At 56.3% G+C, this 20,796-nt stretch overlaps 1 protein-coding gene across 4 annotated transcripts in view; it reads left to right on the top strand.

Annotated features, from left to right (window-relative positions):
* Hdac7 (histone deacetylase 7) overlaps window positions 1-20,796 on the top strand; it is a 37,393-nt gene that overhangs the window by 15,312 nt on the left and 1,285 nt on the right. The window contains exons 2-24 of one of the 4 annotated variants that reach the window (XM_076556688.1): window positions 4,479-4,669; window positions 4,766-4,856; window positions 5,160-5,271; window positions 5,784-5,899; window positions 6,366-6,491; window positions 6,879-6,970; window positions 7,166-7,276; window positions 7,407-7,587; window positions 7,778-7,974; window positions 8,182-8,376; window positions 9,666-9,867; window positions 11,711-11,844; window positions 11,975-12,095; window positions 12,363-12,412; window positions 13,668-13,775; window positions 14,824-14,879; window positions 14,997-15,084; window positions 16,226-16,345; window positions 16,525-16,622; window positions 17,618-17,736; window positions 18,367-18,500; window positions 18,749-18,833; window positions 20,621-20,756. In XM_076556688.1, the coding sequence (XP_076412803.1) occupies window positions 4,479-4,669; window positions 4,766-4,856; window positions 5,160-5,271; window positions 5,784-5,899; window positions 6,366-6,491; window positions 6,879-6,970; window positions 7,166-7,276; window positions 7,407-7,587; window positions 7,778-7,974; window positions 8,182-8,376; window positions 9,666-9,867; window positions 11,711-11,844; window positions 11,975-12,095; window positions 12,363-12,412; window positions 13,668-13,775; window positions 14,824-14,879; window positions 14,997-15,084; window positions 16,226-16,345; window positions 16,525-16,622; window positions 17,618-17,736; window positions 18,367-18,500; window positions 18,749-18,833; window positions 20,621-20,756 (2,863 nt within the window). Of the gene's footprint in view, window positions 1-4,478; window positions 4,670-4,765; window positions 4,857-5,159; window positions 5,272-5,783; window positions 5,900-6,365; window positions 6,492-6,878; window positions 6,971-7,165; window positions 7,277-7,406; window positions 7,588-7,777; window positions 7,975-8,181; window positions 8,377-9,665; window positions 9,868-11,710; window positions 11,845-11,974; window positions 12,096-12,362; window positions 12,413-13,667; window positions 13,776-14,823; window positions 14,880-14,996; window positions 15,085-16,225; window positions 16,346-16,524; window positions 16,623-17,617; window positions 17,737-18,366; window positions 18,501-18,748; window positions 18,834-20,620; window positions 20,757-20,796 lie in introns of those variants that run through there. The other 3 variants (XM_006974348.4, XM_076556689.1, XM_015993225.3) reach the window with 3 other exon arrangements.

Genomic DNA, 20,796 nt, shown 5'->3' with positions numbered 1-20,796 from the left:
ACTACGAGTCAGTGCAGAATCCTCTCAGGGCCGGGGCCCACAGAAGAAAGGGGATCCCAAGACACCCAGAATGAAGACTATTCCTAGGAAGAGAAGGCAGATTCTGGGATAGGTGTCCCTTGGAGATCACAAACCTTGAGAGATATTCATGTCTTAGGCAGGGAGTCGGGAGAGGATCATTGTGTGTGATTCATCAGTACCAAAAGGGCCTCGTGTGCGTTAGGAGATGTTGTTGCAGGTAATGATGGCTGATACACACCATCGATACCATGCATAATTAATGCCGTGCTGAGGTGTGGGGACACTGTGGGTGCATGGGAAGTGAGGAGAACAGATGGGATCGGCCCCGTCACGACACCAGCTTGGGCAGACCTCCAAAGGTGACTGAACTAATGGGTGGGGTGGCATGTCTGCACAGAACTGTGTACCGAGGCATGCGTGCTAATGTAGGATGGGCCATTGGTTTGAGTGCCTTTCTGCCTGGAGCTGCTCGTCAGTACAGGTCCAGAAAGCAGCACCAATACTCCCTTCAGGAAGTAGCCTTGCGTCCTAGGTCTGCTCTGAGGAGCAGAGCCACTAAATGCTGCCTGTAGAAAGCCCTCCATTTCCTTGACCCTTCCGGGAGGGCCTTCAGTCCCTCGGGCCTGAGCTGGCATGGCGAAGGGTGTTCACTGTGGACAGGTGGCCTAAGAACTCCCATCTGCTTCCCCCGCCCAGCCTGCCTGGGTCTGTCTGTTGCCAATCAGCCCAAGCTCCTGTTGTAGTTTTGTGGGTTCTGAGTGGGCTTAGGAGCCTGGGAGAGGTGGCCATTTCCGGAGAATAGATTTCAAGCCCTGCTTATCTCAGAGAGGCTTGGTGGGTCTTTCTTCTTGGACAATCAAGGTGGCCAGACACAGAATGGAGCAGCTGAGGGAGAGGACCCTACACTGGGGGCCTTGGGGGTGTGCATCTGCCCTGCTTCACAGCTCCTACCAGATCTCTCCTGACCTGCGGCCACAGCCCAGTCCTTTCCCACTGTGAAGACGGTTCCTGTTCCTGACAGTTACTCTACGTTTCTCCGGGCCTGCTCCCCAGCTCTCTCCTGCCCTCCCTGGACACATGCTCCCACTTCTGGCCCTGCGCACCTCTCAGCCTGCTTTCCCCCCCCTCAGGCTGTTGGGAGTGTGCTCTGACTGCCCAGAGAAGATGGTATCTGACCACATGAGGGAGGGCTGAGGGCATTGTGGGGTGAGCTGGGGCTTCCTTGGGTTCTTGTTGTGCATTGCGTCCAAGCTGCCGGGTAGCTGGCTGAGTCACGCAGTAGCTGGCCACAGAAGCTGGAGATTCCACTCAGCCAGCCTGGAGCGGCAGGGAGCTTGCCCCCTCCAGAGGCAGTAGCCCTTCTCCCCCATCCCACCCCCACCCCGCCGCGCCCAGACATACCTTCACCTCTCTTCTTTCTACAGGCGGGGCCCAAGTTAGCCTGGGTACCCGCTGCCCCAGTCCCCCTGGCACAGGTGAAAGGCCAGAGAGAGAGAGAGAGATGAGTTGGTGGGGGATGGGGATGAGGGGTGGGAACTGCCTGGGAAAGGTGAGATCTGAGGGTTTGAAGAAGGGGAGATATGGCTGGGCTAGAGAGTTAGAAGGAGGGGGCGGGGTCCCAGGGAAGGGACAAAGTTGAGTCTCCAGAAGAAAGAGGATAGGAAAGGCATCTTTGGATCTAGGCTAGGAGAGATACATGTTCTCGTTTTCAAGCCATTCGGTTCTCTTAGGGGCCCTTCAGGGAAGAACGCTGTTTCTCACGGGTGAGACGGCTTTCTCTGGGTCGTCCCTGCTGGCCGTCACTCACTCATCTGGAAGACTGGTTTGCAGTGGACTTCCTGCTGCTGCCTAGGTCTAGGATGGAAGTCAAAGCTGTCTTTCCTTAACTCCCGGGGTGAGGGTGGGGGTGGGGGTGCAGTCACCAGATCTACCAAGTCTGTAGTGATTCCACACAGCAGGGAGACCTGAAAGGCCAGAAGATCTTAGCCGTCCCAGAGCTTGGGAAGACAGGACACACAAAAGGAGGGAGAAAAAAATAGTGGTAGCAACGTGTGACCCGTGCTAAATGAGAGAAACGTGGCCCATGAGTTCATCCTGTCACTCGGAATCGATAATGAACCCCATCCCTGTGAACCACCGTCCTGGGCCACTGTGGAAAAGATACCAAGCTTTCCCCAGGATTCTGGGTCTATTGAGTGTCCACCTTACGCCACGTCACGGTATTCTAAGTCCTAGGATGATGATGAGCAATGGCGAACCAAAGGCCCAGCTTTGGAGCTGAACCCAGGTGTGGTACTGCTCTTGGACAGCTTTCAATGCTGTGAGCATCCAACATGGAGTCTGGGGGGAAGGGCTGCTTCACACCGGCCTAGGTCCAGCTGGGCTTTGAGCAGTAGGTGAAGTTTGGGGGAGTAGAATGTAGGGCGGGGTGAGGCCAGCATTGGCGGGAGATGCTGTGAGCCAAAGACGAGGGGATAAAAGGTTCTGGGTTTATTGGGGGAAAAGGCACTGCCTGAGTCGTCGGTGGCTTTATTCACACGGAGGAGACCAAGCTGATGTGGGTGTTCATGGGAAAATGCCTGAAGGAGGCTTCCCAGAGGACTTTCCCCACTCCTGTACGGTGTCACGGGGCTCCCCGACGGAGCCTCCCAAATGCTAAGACACCCAGGCAGGCATTCCCAAAGTTCTGAACAGAGTCTGGCCTCTGTTCCTGGCATCCTTCGGCGCCGGCGGTAGCAATGCTGAGTGAAGGATGGCCGTGGCTCTTACGTGGCTGCTCCTCGTTGGCTGTGGCTGAAGCCACAGGCCTCAGGTAGGGTGCCCCACCTTGGGCTCTCCCAATCGCTGCACCATCGAGGCAGCGGCCTCAGGAAGCCAGGACACCAGAACTCGGGAAGAACGGGCCTCTCGTGGGCCAGGGATGTGTTGCCAATGGAGGCCCACGCTCAACCAGAATGACTTCTTGGGTACCATGGGAACAGGAGTGAGGGCCACCAAAGCCTGGCATTTGTTTACTGTGGGTGGCATCTGAATGCACAGTCACCTCTGGAGGGTCACAGCAGGCCCGGCCTGACTCTTCCTCATGTCCATATCACAGTCAGTGTTAGAGTGACACCCCTTAGTGACAACGCCCCATGAGTTCTTCCCTTACCCAGTGGGAGCCCCTGCCAAAGGAGGTGATTTCCTGAGTGTTGGTGGGGAAATGGAGCATTGGCCTTAACAGGACTGGACTCCATCCTCTGTCTGCCCCTTGCTGGGTGACTCTAGGCCGTCCTCTTCACATTGGGACCTCACTTAGCTCATCTGGGATAAAGGATGGCCATAACTAGCCTCCAGGGCAGGTGGACTGGGAGCTGAGTGGGTTCTGTTGCATGCACGCACCACAGATGTTAAGGTTACGATTCCTATGCTTGCATCAGACCACAGGCCACATGTCCTGCCTCTCCCATTGGTCCTTTGCTGGGGATCTTCCCATTCCCAGTCAGTGCCAGACCCTGAGGACAGCTGTGGCTGCTCTGTGAGGGGATGCCTGAAGCAGGCCCCTGGGAGGAGTTTCCCCCTCTCTTGTACACTCATCCTTTCCCTTCCCTAGGACCCTCCCCGCTCCAGGACCCCCCTCTTGTGGCAGCTCCCCCCCCCATCTCAGCATCCCTGACTGCTTAGCCCAGCCTGGCCAGCTGGCGATGCTGGCCCAGCCCCTGGTCTGCTGGTGAGCTATAAATAGCTCCGGCACCCACGGCCTTGGCAAGGTGCTCCTGGCGTGGGTGCAGAGGACACTGGAGAAGAAGCAGCTGGGCCTGCTGTTCTTGCCAGGCCAGGCCCGCAGCTGGCTCGAATGGGAAGCAGGAGTCTGCACCACAAGCTCATGGGCCTGGTGAGCTGAGGAGCCTGCCCTGAGAACAGGGTTCCGTAGGCCCGAGGAGGCCGGCCAGGGCTGCTTGTGGGCTCCAGGCATTGTTTCTGGATCCCCAGGACCTGAGTGGTACAGAGCGTGGGAATGAGAGAATGGCCCATGAGATTGGGGGCTGAGCAGAGTAGACCCGTTTACCTCTCTGGTCTCGCCCTCCCACCCTGAGCCAGGCTGACCTCATTCCTAGAAGGTCAAAGAGTATAGAGCCTAAAACTGCATCACGCTCTCAGAAAACCCTGTGGGGTGGCCTTAGCTCCAAGCCAATGGAGAAGCATTCTAGGGGGGAGACGCCATGCTGACAGACCTATGGCTCACTTCTCGCCACCAGCAATTGGAAGGGAGCTTGTCTGTAGTCTGTAGACCTCCTGTCTCACGGGTCGAACGGAATCCAGGACCCACCTGTAGCTCGCCGCCGACAGGCTCCTGTGCGGAAAAGGTCCCCCGAGGGTGTTTTTGACTGATGTTAAATCAGCCCCGGAGGGTTCGGTCGTCTGTGACGGTGTCCCTGCAGACTGGCCGTCCACCTGACTCTGCTGTGTGTCCCCAGGCTGCCCCGCCCTCCGGCCAGACACGCCAGGCTCTCAGTCCCAGCCCATGGATCTGCGAGTGGGCCAGCGGCCCCCAGTGGAGCCCCCGCCGGAGCCCGCGCTGCTGGCCCTGCAGCATCCCCAGCGCCTGCACCGCCGTCTCTTCCTGGCGGGCCTGCAACAGCCACAGCGCCCGGCGGAGCCCATGAGGGTAAAGACAGCACTCCTTAGAACACATCCCAGCTTCCGCAGACCTTAGTTAGCTCTGCCCTTCACTCCGCCCTCCTCCCTCCGGCTCTGTCCACAGCTCCCAATGGACGCACCCATGCCGGAGCTGCAGAGCGGGCAGCAGGAACAGGAGCTGCGGCAAATTCTCAACAAAGACAAGAGCAAGCGAAGTAAGAGTAGGGCTTGGCTCCCCTGTGCACTGCCCGGCGTTCGGGGTCCGCCGCGGGGCTGGGAGGGGTGCGTGGGAGGGTCACCATTTGCTGGTGATGCCCTCTGCCCGGCTGCCTGTGAGCAGGAGTCCGGGTGGGAGTGTCCAGAGGCTGGACAGGAGGGGCCGGGCCTCAGCTGTGTAGCGCTCTGGGGTCCCGGATTCACAGCGTACTGAAAATGTGGCCTGGGCAGTGGGCAGAGAATGCACCTAAGAGGCTTCCTCTCTGCCCGTTGCCAGCCTCCTCATGTCGGTGCCCCTGCAGGTGCGGTAGCCAGCAGCGTGGTCAAGCAGAAGCTGGCTGAGGTGATCCTGAAGAAGCAGCAGGCGGCCCTTGAGAGAACAGTCCATCCCAGCAGTCCCAGTATTCCGTACAGGTGGTTCACTGTTCCTCAGGTCCTTTCTGTACCCCTTCTTCTCACCGTGCTCAGCTGTGAGTGTGCTCACTGGTGTGCTTAGGGCCCCTGCCCTCCCCCAACACGTGCCACCTACTTCTTACTGTGCCCCTAAATCCCCTAAGTCCCCCCCTCCACGAGCACCTGCCTCCTTTTCCTCTTTAGTTTTCTCCCCTGAGGCCCTCTAGGTGCGAACAAGTCCTGGTTCCTAGTAAAGGCCCCTACCACGGGAGACACCGAGTCTCCAGGGGGCCCTAAGCGCCCAGGCCTGGGTTTTATACCTGGAGCAGGACATCTACATTAGCATGGGTGACTCGCTACTGCCACCTGGAGATGACTCCTGTCGTGCTGGGCTCCACCCTGCCCAGCTCCGTTGGGGGCCGATTTCCTGGCAGCCTGGGCTCAGGGCTCGGGAGGGCATCTGTGCTGAGTGAGATTTCAGGGCGTTGGGGGTGTCACGGGCTTCTGAAGCAGCCTTGCCGCTCACCCTGCAGAACTCTTGAGCCCTTGGATACAGAGGGTGCTGCCCGCTCCATGCTTAGCAGCTTCCTGCCGCCAGTGACCAGCCTGCCCACCGAAGCCCCGGAACACTTTCCCCTGCGTAAAACAGGTGAGCGGGGCAGACCTTGGCAGGCTTGGAGGAGGCGAAGGGCCTTAGATTTAGGTCAAGAGTATGGGGTTGAGGGAGGGCTGGGACGGTCCTCCCCACACCCCCCCCACACACACCCTCCTCCACCCCCCCCCCGGCTTTGCCTTTTTTCTTTTTAACCCATAGAGGTGTCTGGGAGGGGAATTAAAGGGCACGGGAAAGGCCTGGTGTGGTGGCGCACGCCATTAGTCCCAGCACTCAGTAGGCAGAGGCAGGTGGATCGGATCGCTGTGCGTTTAAGGCCAGCCTGGTCTATGTAGTGAGACCCTGTCTCAAATAAATAAATAAATAAATAAATAAATAAATAAATAAATAAATAAATAGGTAAGTAAATAAATAAATAATAAGTAAGTAAGTAAATAAATAAATAAATAAACAAATAGAAGGGTAGCTGGCATAGTGATGGGTGGCACCCCTTCCTCCACAGTGTCTGAGCCCAACCTGAAGCTGCGCTATAAGCCCAAGAAATCCCTGGAGCGGCGCAAGAACCCCCTGCTTAGAAAGGAGAGTGCCCCGCCCAGCCTGCGGCGGCGGCCTGCAGAGACCCTCGGAGGTGAGGGCCAACAGGGCCACCAGGTTGCCCTCCTGACCCCTGCTGGTGTCCCTTGGGACCAGGTTCCACCCAGATGGAAGTCCCCACGTGGAACTGCTAAGTGCTGCACAGAGTGTACCCCCACACACCCGCCCGTGAGAGGGCGGGTGGAGGCGAACCCCCGACTAAGCCCGTTGGGTCTGTTCAGTTGACGTTTGCTGGGGCAATGGGAGCTAGCTCCCTAAAAACATCGGCTGAAGGTGTCACAGGCTGGTGGCTTTCTGTTCCTCTAGGAAGAAAGCAGAAATACATCCCAGGAGGGGAGGAACCGTGCCCGGGAATCCTGCCCAGGCAGGGTTGACCACTCCCGACCCTGACGACGCCTTCCCTTTCCCTCTCCCCTCTCAGATTCCTCCCCCAGTAGCAGCAGTACACCAGCCTCGGGGTGTAGCTCCCCCAATGACAGCGAGCATGGCCCCAACCCTGCCCTGGGCTCAGAGGTAAGGCCTTTGCTGGGGCTGGGCTTCCCTGGGGCAGTTCTGAGTCCGGGCCTTTCTCTAGCACGTGGGACCCGGCCTGAGGCTTCAGGGTGTGGGCAGCCCCTAGCAAGGCCTGTTGGGTGTTCTGGGGACAGGCATGCCAGGGGTAGGTCGAGTTTCAGGACTGGTGACCCGTCACCCTGCTCCTCATGGCAGGCGCTCTTGGGCCAGCGGCTGCGGCTGCAGGAGACTTCTCTGGCCCCGTTCGCTTTGCCGACCATGTCCTTGCTGCCCGCAATCACACTGGGGCTGCCTGCCCCTGCCAGGGTGAGTGGCCGGGGCGCCCTGCCCACACTCCGCACTCCTCCAGCCTCTGTCCTGTCTGTGTCCTGTTGCCTGTCCTTATCTTCCTCACCCGGAATCCCCGTCCGGCGCTGACTTCTTACCTTTCTTTCAGGCTGACGGTGACCGCAGGACCCATTCGACTTTGGGCCCTCGGGGTCCTGTCCTGGGGAACCCCCATGCTCCGCTTTTCCTGCACCATGGTCTGGAGCCAGAGGCTGGGAGCACCTTACCCTCCCGCCTGCAGCCCATTCTGCTGCTGGATCCCTCAGTCTCCCATACCCCGCTGTGGACGGGTGAGTCTTGCTGCTTCTCCCAGAATGGGCAGGATTTGTGCGCCCTGCCAAGGGGCCGGGCCCTGGGAAGGCCCCGCCCCCTAGTCCCTCATTGTGCGTCTCCCCCTGCAAAGCCCCGCCTCTACTCCACGCCCCGCCTCTTTCCTGGCTCCCAGGACCCCCTTCCTTACATACGTCCCATTCTTTCCAGTGCCTGGGCTTGGGCCCTTGCCCTTCCATTTTGCCCAGCCCTTACTGACCACCGAGCGGCTCTCCGGGTCAGGCCTCCACCGGCCACTTAACCGGACCCGCTCAGAGCCCCTGCCCCCCAGCACCACTGCCTCCCCTCTGCTGGGCCCCCTGCAGCCCCGCCAGGATCGGCTCAAACCTCATGTCCAGCTGATCAAGGTGAGAGGAACTGGGAACTGGTAGGAGAGGTGCCGAGGGCGGGCCCAGCTGAGCCCCTGTGGGTTTGGACGAAGGGCGCAGAGCAGGGCGGGGGGAGAGGAGAGGCCTGGAGGACCGGAGAAGTGGTTGCCGGGGACCTAACAAGGTGAATGTGGCCTCACCCAACCCGTGCCCTGCCACCCACCCTCTCTCTACCCCACTTCTCAGCCAGCCATCTCCCCTCCCCAGAGGCCTGCCAAACCGAGTGAGAAGCCCCGACTGCGTCAGATACCCTCAGCAGAGGACCTAGAGACAGACGGTGGGGGAGCCGGGCCTGTGGCAAACGATGGCCTGGACCACAGGGAGTCAGGCCACGGGCCTCCCACGGGCAGGTGCCCTGTTTCTCTGCAGCAGCACCAACAGGTACGGCGGAGCCCAAGGGCTCTGCAGAAAGTTCAGTCAGAAGACGTGGGGCTTGGCACGGGATGGGAAGGGAAGGGGATACCCTAAGGACCCACACCAAGGTGCAGACGCACAGATACATGCGCGCGCGTGCGTGCGCGTGCACACATACTCTAGCAGTCTGCTTTCTCAAGTAGACCCTGTTCCTATGCCTGCTTCTTGGCTTTTCACAGAGCCACGCATACTCCTTCCTCCCTTCACACTTCTCCCTACAACTGGCTGTCCTTTAGTCCTGGCTGTCCTGGAACTCGCTCTGTAGACCAGGCTGGCCTCGAACTCAGAGATCCGCTTGCCTCTGCCTCCCGAGTGCTGGGATTAAAGGCATGTGCCGCCGCCAACCACCGCCTGGTCTGGCTGTCTTTTTTATCCCAAGGTAGCTGGGAGAAAAAGTAGGAGGACATTAGTCCCCTGGGTAGTAGAATGATAGCATGGGGGTGAAGGCAGGGTTCATTTGCCAGGGCCCCTGCAGCCGGGACTGCACACACAAGTGCCTTGAAAGACACTTAGTGGTCACCTTGATGCTTTGAAGGCTGAAAGGGTGAAATCAAGAGGTGTGTGTTGGGCGGGGTGGGGGCGTTATGTGTTCTGAGGGCTAGGAAGGAAGGCGTGTCTGGAGGCCTCTGCTCAAATTCCCTTTTTTTTTTAAAAAAAAAAAAATGTATTTATTTATTATGTATACAGTGTTCTGCCTGCATGTGTCCCTGCAGGCCAGAAGAGGGCACCAGATCTCATTACAGATGGTTGTGAGCCACCATGTGGTTGCTGGGAATTGAACTCAGGACCTCTGGAAGAGCAGTTGGGTGCTCTTAAACACTGAGCCATCTCTCCAGCCCTCAAATTTCCTTCTTACAAGGACAGCAAACCTGTTCAATGAAGACTTGATTTCCCCCTGCAAAAAACGTGTCTCCAAAGATGGGGGAGTCTTAAGACTTTATGAATTTGGGAAACTGTCACCACCAAGCAGCACTTGGTGGTGACAGTTCACCCGCATGTAGTGTCTCAGGCAGGTCTCCTTGTGGGTAGTAGCACAATCCTAGGAGAGGTGATCTCCGTCAGCATAGACTCAAGGGCCCAGGGAGTTCTTGCAAAATCAAGGCATCGGTCTGGGTGCAGGTCTTCAGGGAGCTTGGAGAGTTGGAAGGCCAGAGCGCACATCTGGAACTTTTCTGGAAAAGGGGGTCTATCTGGAGGGTCCTTAGTCCTTGGGTGGCCAAATCTGAGAAACTGGAGGCTGGTGGTGTTTCTTTCAGGTGCCTCTCTGGGAGCAGCAGCATCTCGCTGTGCGGCTCTCCCAGGGAAGCCCTGGGGACCCTGCGCTGCTACCTCTGGCCCAGGCGGGACACCGGCCCCTGTCCAGAACCCAGTCTTCCCCAGCGGCACCCATCTCCCTGCTGAGCCCAGAGCCCACCTGTCAGACTAAAGTCCTCAACAACTCAGAGACACCCGCCACAGGTAAGACCAAAAAGGGACTCAGGGAGGCAGAAGGAAGTGGCTGGGGCGTGAGTCCGTGACTGTGAGCCGGCTTTCAGACAGTTCCAGGGGCCATAGAGCACTACCTGAATCTTGTCTGAGCTCCGTGGTGCCCGTGAAGTAGGTGAGGACATCGTGACTCAGGAAACCTAAGTTGACAGTGACTTACGGTTAAGGGACAGAAGCGGCAGTTGGGCCAGGATAGGACTTTGAGTCTCCCTCTACCGTGGCCAGCCCTTTGAAAACAAAAGCAAAACTATTATTTGCTATTGCTGTGCTCGCAAAAGGAACTCAAAAGTATTTCAAACATTTTGAGAAATATCGGGAAATATAAGAATAAAAAGAATCACCAAGTATCTTATTGCCTTGAGCTCTGTGTATTTCATTCTAGGCTTTAGGTAGCCTCCGTACCTCTCTAATGTCACAGACATGTGAACTGTACTTTGCACCGTGCTTGACTGAGTCCTTTCTAACTTTTGCTGATGGTGCTAGGAATTCAAGTACTAGGATTACAGGAGTGAACCACCATGCCCAGCTCAGTTTTAATTTTTATCTTTTCTTTTTGTTTGTTTTTGGTTTGGTTTGGTTTTTGAGACAGGGTTTCTCTGTGTAGCTGTCCTGGAATTTGCTCTGTAGACCAGGCTGGCTTCAAACTCATAGAGATCTGCCTTCCTCTGCCTCCTGAGTGCTGGGATCAAAGGCACTCACTGCCACCACCCAACTTTGGTTTTAATTTGCTTTGTTTGTTAGTTTTTGAGATAGGCTCTCACTATGAAGTCCTGGCTGGCCTGGAACTCACAAGATCCACCTGCCTCTGCCTCCCAAGTGCTGGGGTTAAAGGTGTGCGCCACCACGCCTGTCCTTGAATTTTCTTACGTGTCAGTCTTTACTTCTGTCTGGGATTCTCTCTCCAGGGTCACTCTTAAGGAGTAGCATTCCTGGGTCAAATAGTGTGAGCATTTTGAAAGTCTCCGGTGTCCTGAGATGTGTAGACAGTGACCCTCCCACCAGCAGTGTGCATGTACAGGGCCTGTTTCTGGAGATTTCCCTTGGGGTAGGCTGAAATCCAGTCCCTTTGTCGTCCCTCAGAGAGTTGATCTTAGGACCCCAGCCCACCTGATACACAGATGCTCAAGTCCTTCATGTAAAACGGCATAGTATTTGCATTTAACCTATGCATGTCTTTCCACATATTTAAATCATGTCTGTTTTGCTTTTAATACCTACCTAGTGCAATGCAGATGGCATGTAAATAGTTTTCATGCTGTTTGCATATTGTTTACAAGGTAAACCAGTTTTCTGTGTGTTTTCCCTGTGCAGTTGGGAGACTGACCACATAGCCAGTAACATCGTGGGTACCCCCTCTCCCAGTCTCAAGGGTTCCCTGGGATTGCTTTTCCTCTCCGCGTTGGGACACAAACCCTCTCTGGGTTTGTGACACCCCGAGTGAGATGTCCTGGGTTAAGTCTCTCTGGGTTTAGGGCATGAACTCTCAAGGGCATAGGAGATGCGTCGGGCCTTATGAGGAGTAGGCGTACCAAGAAGGCAGGAGTCCTGCAGAGCAAATGGGCTTGGCACTGCCCTGGTGTGTCCATCGGGTTGTCTGAGGCATCTAGGCATGTGCATCGGGAAACGGGGCTAGCTCTCCACAGAAGGGCTGGGAAGGGAATGCAGACACGTGTGTCAGGAAGGGCTCTGTGGGTGTGGGTTGTTCTCCATCTGAAGATGGAGATCATCTGTGGTGGAGTTCCCCCCTGCCCCCACCCACCCTCCACCCTAGCCCCGACCCCTCACCTTCCCAGCCCTGATGGCCCCTTTCCTGCAGGGCTGGTCTATGATTCAGTGATGCTGAAACACCAGTGCTCCTGTGGAGATAACAGCAAACACCCTGAGCATGCAGGCCGCATCCAGAGCATCTGGTCCCGGCTGCAGGAGCGGGGTCTCCGCAGCCAGTGTGAGGTGAGGCAGTGGGGGCTGTGCAAGCGAGGGGGTGAGGGGCCTTGGGGGTCAACAAGGGCTGAGAGAATGGGTGGTCCGGTGGTGGCGGGAGGGTGAGCAAACCTCAGGAGCTCTGTGGGCCCTTCCCCAGTGTCTCAGAGGCCGAAAGGCCTCCCTAGAGGAGCTGCAATCAGTCCACTCTGAAAGGCATGTGCTCCTCTACGGCACCAACCCCCTCAGCCGCCTCAAACTGGATAACGGGAAGCTGACAGGTAGGGGAGGGAGATGGATGATGTCCGGCCGCGAATCACCCCAAGCTTGCCCATCTCACCCGCTTCTGTGTCCTTGCCTCGGTTGTACCTGGCTTCCTGGACATCCCTATGCCAGTTTGCTGCCCCGGTGTGGTCCGCGTGTCCCGCCTGCCCCTCCCCACGCTGCTTCCCATCTCCGCATCTTCCCGGATTGCTTCTCCCTCCATACTTAACTCTCCTTAGGGCCTCTGTGTTCCTCACTCATGTGACCTGGGTCTCTCCCCACAGGACTCCTGGCACAGCGGATGTTTGTGATGCTACCCTGTGGCGGGGTTGGGGTAAGTATGCCCAGAGATCTCAAGTGGACGTTGCCGAGGGCTTTCAGCCTTCCGTTCGGTTCTCTTGGCCCACTCCCGCCCCTCTGCCACCTATGACTTGTGGTTCTTCCAGACTGGGTAGGTCAGGGTCTTTCCCATTATGCCCTTCTGCTGGCTGGGAGCTCCTCAGGATAGATGTAGCCCAGTCCCGTTAGCGTCCCGTGAGAGTGGAGCCAGCCCAGTGCCTCACGGTTAGAAGGTATTTGGTGGATATTGAGTGAGGCTCAAAGCAGGGTCACATTAGGGCTTGAGATTGTGTCCCAAGAGTTGGCAGCTCTGCCTGCCCAGGAGTGGGCCTCTCTCAGGCGCTTGAGGTGTGCCCTACTTGACCTCCAGACCTTGGACTGCCCAGTGTGGGGCTATGGGGTGCCTCCCGTGTCCTTAGAGGGTGAGCCTTCCAGGCCCCCAGCTTTTCTCACCTCTCCCTCACCTGGTAGAGGTCTTTCTGCTACCTCTGGCATGGCCCTCCCTGCCTCAAGAGGCCCCTGTCATGGTGCCAGGCAAGGTGTGTGGAGACGAGGTGGAGGCTGAGTACAGGAAGGCAGGGGGAGCTGCCAGGGTGGGGGGCTGCTGGGGAGACAGTCAGTGCCCCGCTCACAACGCCCCATTTCTTGCCACTTTCTGGTTTTTCCAACTGTTGTTGCTTCTGTTCCCTCCCCCTCCCTCCTCCCTCTCTGTCCTTCTCTCTCTTTCTCTCTCTCTCCAGCCTCTTGCGACTCTCTCTGCCTTCCTCGCCTCTCTCGGTCCGCCTCGCCCTTCCCATCTCCCCATCATGGCCCCCGGCCCCTCCCTAGCCTTGAGGCCCAGGGACTGGGTTTGGGGGGCCTCCCAGCCTGGGCTAGGGGCCCTGAGTGGAAGACAGTGGTGCAGACGGCCCCTCCAGCTCCGACCGTCCCGCAGGGCCTGAGCAGAATCAGCTGGGGCTTAAAACCCCTCCCGGCCCAAACCCCAATCCCGCCCAGGTAACGCCATGCCCCCTCCCCTGACTGGGGAGGCAGAGTGCTGGCCACACACGAGCTGGTGCTGGGAAGAAATCCTGCTGGGATTGGGGGACACAGGAGGCCTTGCCTTTGGGCGGTGGGGCACTGCGGAGGCAGCTTTGTCTGCCCAGCTCCCTGCCCCTGGGGTCCTGGCCATGGGGTGGGTACTGCCTCACTGGGCCCTGTCTCCTGTGGAAAGCATAGGATGATGCAGCCCCTGACCCTGGCCCCCACAGGTAGACACTGACACCATCTGGAACGAGCTGCATTCCTCCAATGCAGCCCGCTGGGCCGCGGGCAGCGTCACCGACCTTGCCTTCAAAGTAGCCTCCCGAGAGCTAAAGGTAGGAAGTTGAGATTAAAGGCTGGTAGACCACAGAGGAGGTGCCGGGGTGATGGTGTCGGGTCCAGATCCCAAGCCTCAGACCTCTCATTCTTTGTGGATATTGCTACACGGTTTTGAAAGGGAAATCAGGCCCGAAACCAAGGTAAGGCCTGACCCCTAAGTTCATGTCACTTAGGTTAATCAAGCCACTCAGCACTAGGGCCGTGGTGACTTAGCCGGTCCTGACCATCCGAGATCACTTAAGGCCTGTTTCGTGGCTGTAGGTGAATCATGGCCATTTTTGAGTACCACAGGCCCATTGGCTCCTTTTAGTGATGGGATCCCTCCATATTAGGTTGGGGTGATGCTCGTTGCTCTGAAATAGGTGCTTTGGAGTGATCGGCCTGAAGCTCACAGCCTCATTGTCTGAGAGTGCCTAGGCCGAGGCAGGCACTGTGCCCTTGGTATTGTAAGGGCTTGGCGGCACTTGGCAATCGCCCCGATTTTAAAATCCCGGCACTACCATTTGCAGCCACGTAACGTGGGTTATTTAATTCCCTGTGGCTTGGGTCCTCATCTATAAAACTGGGGATGGCTGGAACTTATGCAGGGACACTTGGCTCAGTCTGGGAGGAAGGGACTGGACCTGCCTGGACTGAGTCTACCAGGTTGATCGCAGTCCTCGGGGGAGGACTTGTCCTGGAAGAGGTGGGAATGGAGGGTGGGCTGGGGGTAAGGGGAGGGGGTGGGAGGGGGGAGAATAGGGGAACCCATGGCTGATATGTAGAACTGAATAGTATTGTAAAATAAAATAATATATATATATATATATATATAAATAAAAAAAAAATAAAAAATTTAAAAAAAAACTGGGGATGGTAACATTTATGATCTAGAGATTCTGTGAGAGGCAAATGCGATATATAGGAAGTATGTGGACACTCTGGTGGGATGCTGGCACTCATGCCTTCGACTCCTCAGGGCAAGAGGCTGGGATGAGAACCAGGCTCAGGCAAATGTGGGTGCAGAGGTGGCTGTTTGAGTGATACATGCCTTTCCCCTTCCAGAACGGCTTTGCTGTGGTGCGGCCCCCAGGACACCACGCAGATCATTCCACAGCCATGTAAGACGATGGGAAGACGGGCCTGTGTGGTGTGAGGTGGGGGGGCAGCCTCCAGAGCCTTCCTGTAGGCAGAAAAGGGTGGGGATGGACTGGCCGGACCCTCTCTCCTCCCTCCAGGGGCTTCTGCTTCTTCAACTCCGTGGCCATCGCATGCCGACAGCTACGAGAGCAAGGCAAGGCCAGCAAGATCCTCATCGTTGACTGGGTAGGTCCTGGTTCCCGGGGTCACCAGACCGAGGCCTGCCGGCAGAACCCGGGGGAGGCTGGCCTTAGAGATGTGCCTGCAGGTCCGAGTTTGGCATTAGCCTCTACCTCATGAAAGTTTGGGAAAATGCAGCACCCTTACCATAGAACCGTCAGGAGGCCCAGGAAGATGGTTTGTGGGAGGTGCTGGTGTTCATAGGCTCCTGCAGGGGATGGGGATTCTCATGTGCCACCTTTAATCTCTGTTGGCTTCTTTTTGGTAGAGCGAACCATTTCCTCTCCACACCAGTAACCACACCAGCCGAATCTGATAGCATCAGTCTGTCAGTCCTATCTAGACGCTGACGATTTTATATCTGGTCCTGACTGTAGCCCATTTCACAGATGAGGAAAGTACACACAGAGATGACTGTCTTAAGTAGTCACTCACCTCATGAGATGTAAGACCAAGATTGGAGCCCAGGGCAGTTAGCTCTAGAGTGTATGCATCTACCTACCGTGTCTCATCTGCATGGACAAGTGGGAAAGGAGCATTTCTAAGCAGACGCTGAGAACAGTGGGGGGATTTTGCACATAGGAACCTGTGTGTGGTCTTGTGAGTCGAAGGCAGAGCCCAGCACTTCTAGAGGACTGAGTCTAGATCCCTTTAAGCTCGATCACTGACCACATGATCCGCCTCATGACTTTGTGCTTTGTGCAAGGAAGACTATGTCTACACAGAGATGATTTATACATCTCTCTCTTTCACATACACACACACACACACACACACACACACACACACACACACACACACACTATATATAGAGAGAGTCTTTGCCAGCTATGGCGACAGTAATCCCAGTACTTGAGAAGCAGAGGCAGGTGGGTCTCTGCAAGCTCAAGGCCAGCCTGGTCTACATAGTGAGACCCTATCTCAAGACAGGACATCTTTCCATGTGGAGAGGGGGATCCCTGCCAGACAGGAGATTACTTGGGGCAACTCAGTCATGTGATCCTAGAAACTGTGGTTTCCTGACCTACGTCAGCCTAACATCCCAGTACTCGGAATGGTACCGACCTTGAAATCCTTCCAGTGTGTCCTTACCTCCATCTCTCCGCTTCTGGACCTCCCCTAATCAACTGTCTGCTGTGTTGTGCAGGATGTTCACCATGGCAACGGCACACAGCAAACTTTCTACCAGGACCCCAGTGTGCTCTACATTTCCCTGCATCGCCATGATGACGGCAACTTCTTCCCAGGCAGTGGGGCTGTGGATGAGGTAACTGCCTGCTGGGTCGGCCTCTTCCAGCACATTCCTTTTCTTCCTGGACCCTCTCTGCCCCAGGCCTGTGTGGTCCTGAGCAAGCGGCGTACCCTTTCTGGGACTTGGCTCCCAGAAGTGAGGAAGTTGGATGAACTTGGGACTATCCTCCTCACGTCTTCCATCTCGTGTTCCAGGTGGGGACCGGCAATGGCGAAGGCTTCAATGTCAATGTGGCTTGGGCTGGGGGCTTGGATCCACCCATGGGGGATCCTGAGTACCTGGCCGCCTTCAGGTAAGTGCTCTGGGGTCTAGAGGGAGCCAGTCCATCCGGACTGCCTCTCCTCCCTTTCCCACAGCCCCGGATTGGAAGCCGCCAGTTGGCTTGTCAATCTGTTCACGCTTCGTTACTAGACATGGTAAGCCAGCTCCAGTAAGAAAATAGGACACACATAAGAATGAGAACGTCCGAGTCACACCTCCTGGGGACATTTGGGTAGAGCAAATCTGCCCCATTTAGTCAAAGAATGCTGCCTGGAGGTGATGGGGTCTCCGGCCAGAGTAGAAACTTGGTGTCCTTAAATGCTGTCCACAAGGAGGCATGGGTTTACTTTAGACACTGCTCTGGAAAGGGCTTTGGGCTCTTGTAAGGAGTCCTTCACTCCAGTCTGTTTCTAGGGAAAATGGAACCCTACAGTTTGACCCGGAAGTCCTTTTCTGGAGGTTCTCTCCATGAGAATTAATTCTTCAGGCGCCCTGAGTGGGACTTCCTGGTGTCTGTGCCGAGCTTCAATGCCTAAATTGGGACACGAACATTGGGTTTGGGGCAGGCAGAGGGAAGAAGATGAAGGATGGAACTTGGCAGCTCAGGACCTCAGGTCTCGCCGCCCTGGTTCATTCTCAGGTGGCAAGTTGCCTGGCTCAGCTCTAAACTTAGTGTGTTCAACTTCAGCCAAAGTGCCGAATGTTTCCAGTCCCTGAGGCTTAGTGAGCAGGGCCAGCCTGAGTGCAGCTGGCTGTGAACCACATACCGTGCATGCAAACATGCACGTCTTTCATCCCATTATAGTCGTCTTTGTTCTGCCCCTTGCTGGTGAAATTCTCTGTGTGGCTGGTTTCTGAGGCTGGTGTACCAGAGCCACAGCCAGGGTGGTGGAGATCAGGGCATCGGCTCATCCCATTAGGAGACTGTCTTGGTGCCCTCAGCCAAGTGGGCAGGAGGAGCTAGCATGGGCTGCTGTGTGCCACGTGCTGGGCCCAAGAGGGTGACGGCTCTCCTTGTAACTTCAGGATAGTGGTGATGCCCATTGCCCGAGAGTTCGCTCCGGACCTGGTCCTGGTGTCCGCTGGGTTTGATGCTGCCGAGGGTCACCCAGCCCCGCTGGGTGGCTACCATGTTTCTGCCAAATGTAAGGGGGGCCCCTGCTGTGGGGGAGATGTGGGGAATAAGAGCCAGGGTGTGTGGGGACAGGAATGTACTGCCACAATAAAAGGGGCAGGAGGAAGTGGCGGCCACAGTCTAGGGCCACACATGAGGTCTGGAGTAGGGCTGCAGGCCCTGGAATTCCCTGGGTTCTCCCAGCCTAGCACAGCACAGGACCAGGCCAGACCTCCATGGGTCAGACCCCTGGAGACTTAGGTCTACCAGATGGAAGTCCAGTTGTAGAAGCCAGGCTTCCAGACTGGGCCGTTCAGCTGCTTCAGAGGAAGTTAGAAGAGCCGCGTTCTCAGAACAGACGGTCAGTGTGGTCCGCGCTGCCACAGGGCCTGGGAACAAAGAGGTGGCCCAGTGTGAGAGACTGGAGCTGGAGGTGATGATGCTGGGATTCAAGTCTCAGCTGTGGGACCCTCCCTGTATATAAGACCCTTAACTTCTCCGAGCTCGGAATGAAGCCTTATGAGTGGGGTTCGCATGGGGTTCTCATCTCTAAGACACTGTCGACAGAGGAGGTAGCAAGCAGGGAAATGACGGAGGTCGGGAATGGGTCTGCCTCTCTCCGCTCCAGCCCTCTGCTCTTTCTCCCACCTCACCCGTCTAGGTTTTGGGTACATGACACAGCAGCTAATGGCCTTGGCAGGAGGCGCCGTGGTGTTGGCCTTAGAGGGTGGCCATGACCTCACAGCCATCTGTGATGCCTCTGAGGCCTGTGTGGCTGCTCTTCTGGGCAACAAGGTAAGCTTCCGGAACCCCAGCTATCTATACTTCAAATGAGGCAGGTGAGCCTGACTCTCACAGTTCCGGGACAAAGAGCAGGTAGAGAAGATGAGAAGGGGTGTGGCTGGGACGAGATGGTAGAGTGGAAACCTTCCCAGGTCAGGTCCGGGGCCAGTGTCTTCCGACCTCAGAGGGCCAGCAGCTCATGTCTGTTTGTGCAGGCTGAGCCTGGGGCCCCTCGGGTCTCTGATGGAGTGTTTCTGCAGGTGGATCCCCTTTCAGAAGAAGGCTGGAAACAGAAACCCAACCCCAATGCCATCCGCTCTCTGGAAGCTGTGATCAGGGTGCACAGTGAGTTTTGACCTGGGATACTTGTTGGGTCCAAACTTGGGAGACCCTCCAGGGTCCACCATCCCACCGGCAAAAGTCTCAGAGATCCGGTGCCAGCCAGGCCGGAGGCACACTGACAGCCTCAAACAGTATTCCCAGGAGCCACTCCAGGAGTAATGGTGGGCATATCCCCATGAGTGGGTAACCTCTCAGCCCTCCAGTTGAAGCCAGCATGGACACAACAGTGGCTTCCTGATGGCCAGGACTGGCCCCTCCCATCTCTGGCTCCCATAATCTTGGGCCAGGGGCCACGCTGACACCACCACTCAGGCCTTGCTTGCCAAAAAGGTTTGGTTTAACCTCGTCCGTGCTGTCCACAGTGACTGCAGAGCTGTGGGGAGGGAGGGCCTTCCTGGGTCTCAGAACATAAATAACCCCTTTGAAGAGCCCACATTTGGAAAACATGTTAAAAAGATTCAACTTCAACCAGGCATCTCTCTGTTGAGCACTTCCTGTGAAGGCCCCAAACCTCCACTGGGATACGAAGATGAATAAAGCAGATTCTCCATACCCGGGGCTTGGCTGGGGAGACAGACACATAACCACGGATACAGCTGTCTGTGGAACCTCCCGTGGGCTGGCTCTGCACTGAGCTGGTCCATGTCTATCACTGTCTCAGAACGGCAGGATGATGGGTGTCCCATAGACCGGAAGTGGCTGTGCAGAGCAGCCGGGGAGATGCCTGCCCCTGCTCTGTGCCATGACTGTCTTGCCTCCCATCCACCCCCCACCCCTGTTCAGTACTAGTGATTGAACCCGGGGTCTTGCACAGGCTAGACTTTTCCACTCTGCTGCTGAGCTCCAGCCTCAGCTCTTGGGTTGTTTAGTTTTGTTGGATACAGGGTCTCACTATGTAGCCCAGGCTACCTTCTGGTGTGTGAGCCTCCTACCTCAACCTCTACCTGCTGGAATTACAGGAATTTACTACCATGCCTGGCCTCCTGGGGGTAGCCTGAGCACTATGGAGGCCACATGAGGGGGACCCTGTGCTATAGGAAACCAAGGCACAGGGACATATGAGCAAATCTTGACATAAACCTGATGTAGGGACAAGTGGACCTGCCTGGTGCTTTTAGAATCCACCCACCTATGGAATTGGTCTTTTATTATTTATTTTTGATTTTTGAGACAGGGCCTATATAGCCCTGGCTGTCCTGGAACTCATTATATAAACCAGACTGGCCTTGAACTCAGTGATCCAACTGCCTCACCCTTCTGAGTGCTAGGATTAAGTGTGTCTGGTTTACTTTTTATTTTTTAATTATTTTTTTATGTGTAGGGGTATTTTGTCTGTGTGCATGGCCATATACCATGTGCATGCAATGCCCTTATAGGCCAGAAGAGGGCATCAGAATCTCTAGAACCCAAGTTTCAGAATGTTGTGTGCTACCATGTAGATGCTGAGAATCAAACCCAGGTCCTCTGGAAGAGCAGCCACAGTGCTCTTAACTGCTGATCTAATCTCACCAGCCCTCTAGAGTGGAATTTTAGCCAAGGAGGGTAGGAAAGGGGCTTGGTTATCTGTGAAGATAGCCTCATAGCCTTGTTGAATCTGCCGTTACCCAGGGCTGTAGGGAAGGGATAAGTTGGGAGATGTCTTGCTGAGAGGTGAGGGCAGGAAGGGGAGTTGACCCCAAGCTGATGACGTGGCCACTATTCTTGGGCTCTGGGCCCGTGACCCTAGCCTTGGTATCAGTCTAGGATATAGCTCCAACAGCTTGTCTTTCTGACCCAGCTTCTTGTCCTAGGGAAATACTGGGGCTGCCTGCAGCACTTGGCCTCCCGTCCGGATTCTTGGCTGCCCAGAATGCCAGGGGCTGATGCAGAAGTGGAAGCCGTGACCGCACTGGCGTCCCTCTCCGTGGGTATCCTGGCTGAAGACAGGTAATGCAGACCCCCAGCCCTAGGCCCATGGCCTTCTAAT

The sequence above is a fragment of the Peromyscus maniculatus genome, chromosome 20, assembly GCF_049852395.1.
Source record: "Peromyscus maniculatus bairdii isolate BWxNUB_F1_BW_parent chromosome 20, HU_Pman_BW_mat_3.1, whole genome shotgun sequence".
Taxonomy (NCBI): domain Eukaryota; kingdom Metazoa; phylum Chordata; class Mammalia; order Rodentia; family Cricetidae; genus Peromyscus; species Peromyscus maniculatus.
The sequence above is the reverse complement of the archived record's forward strand: the minus strand, read 5'-3'. Positions and strand labels throughout refer to the sequence as shown.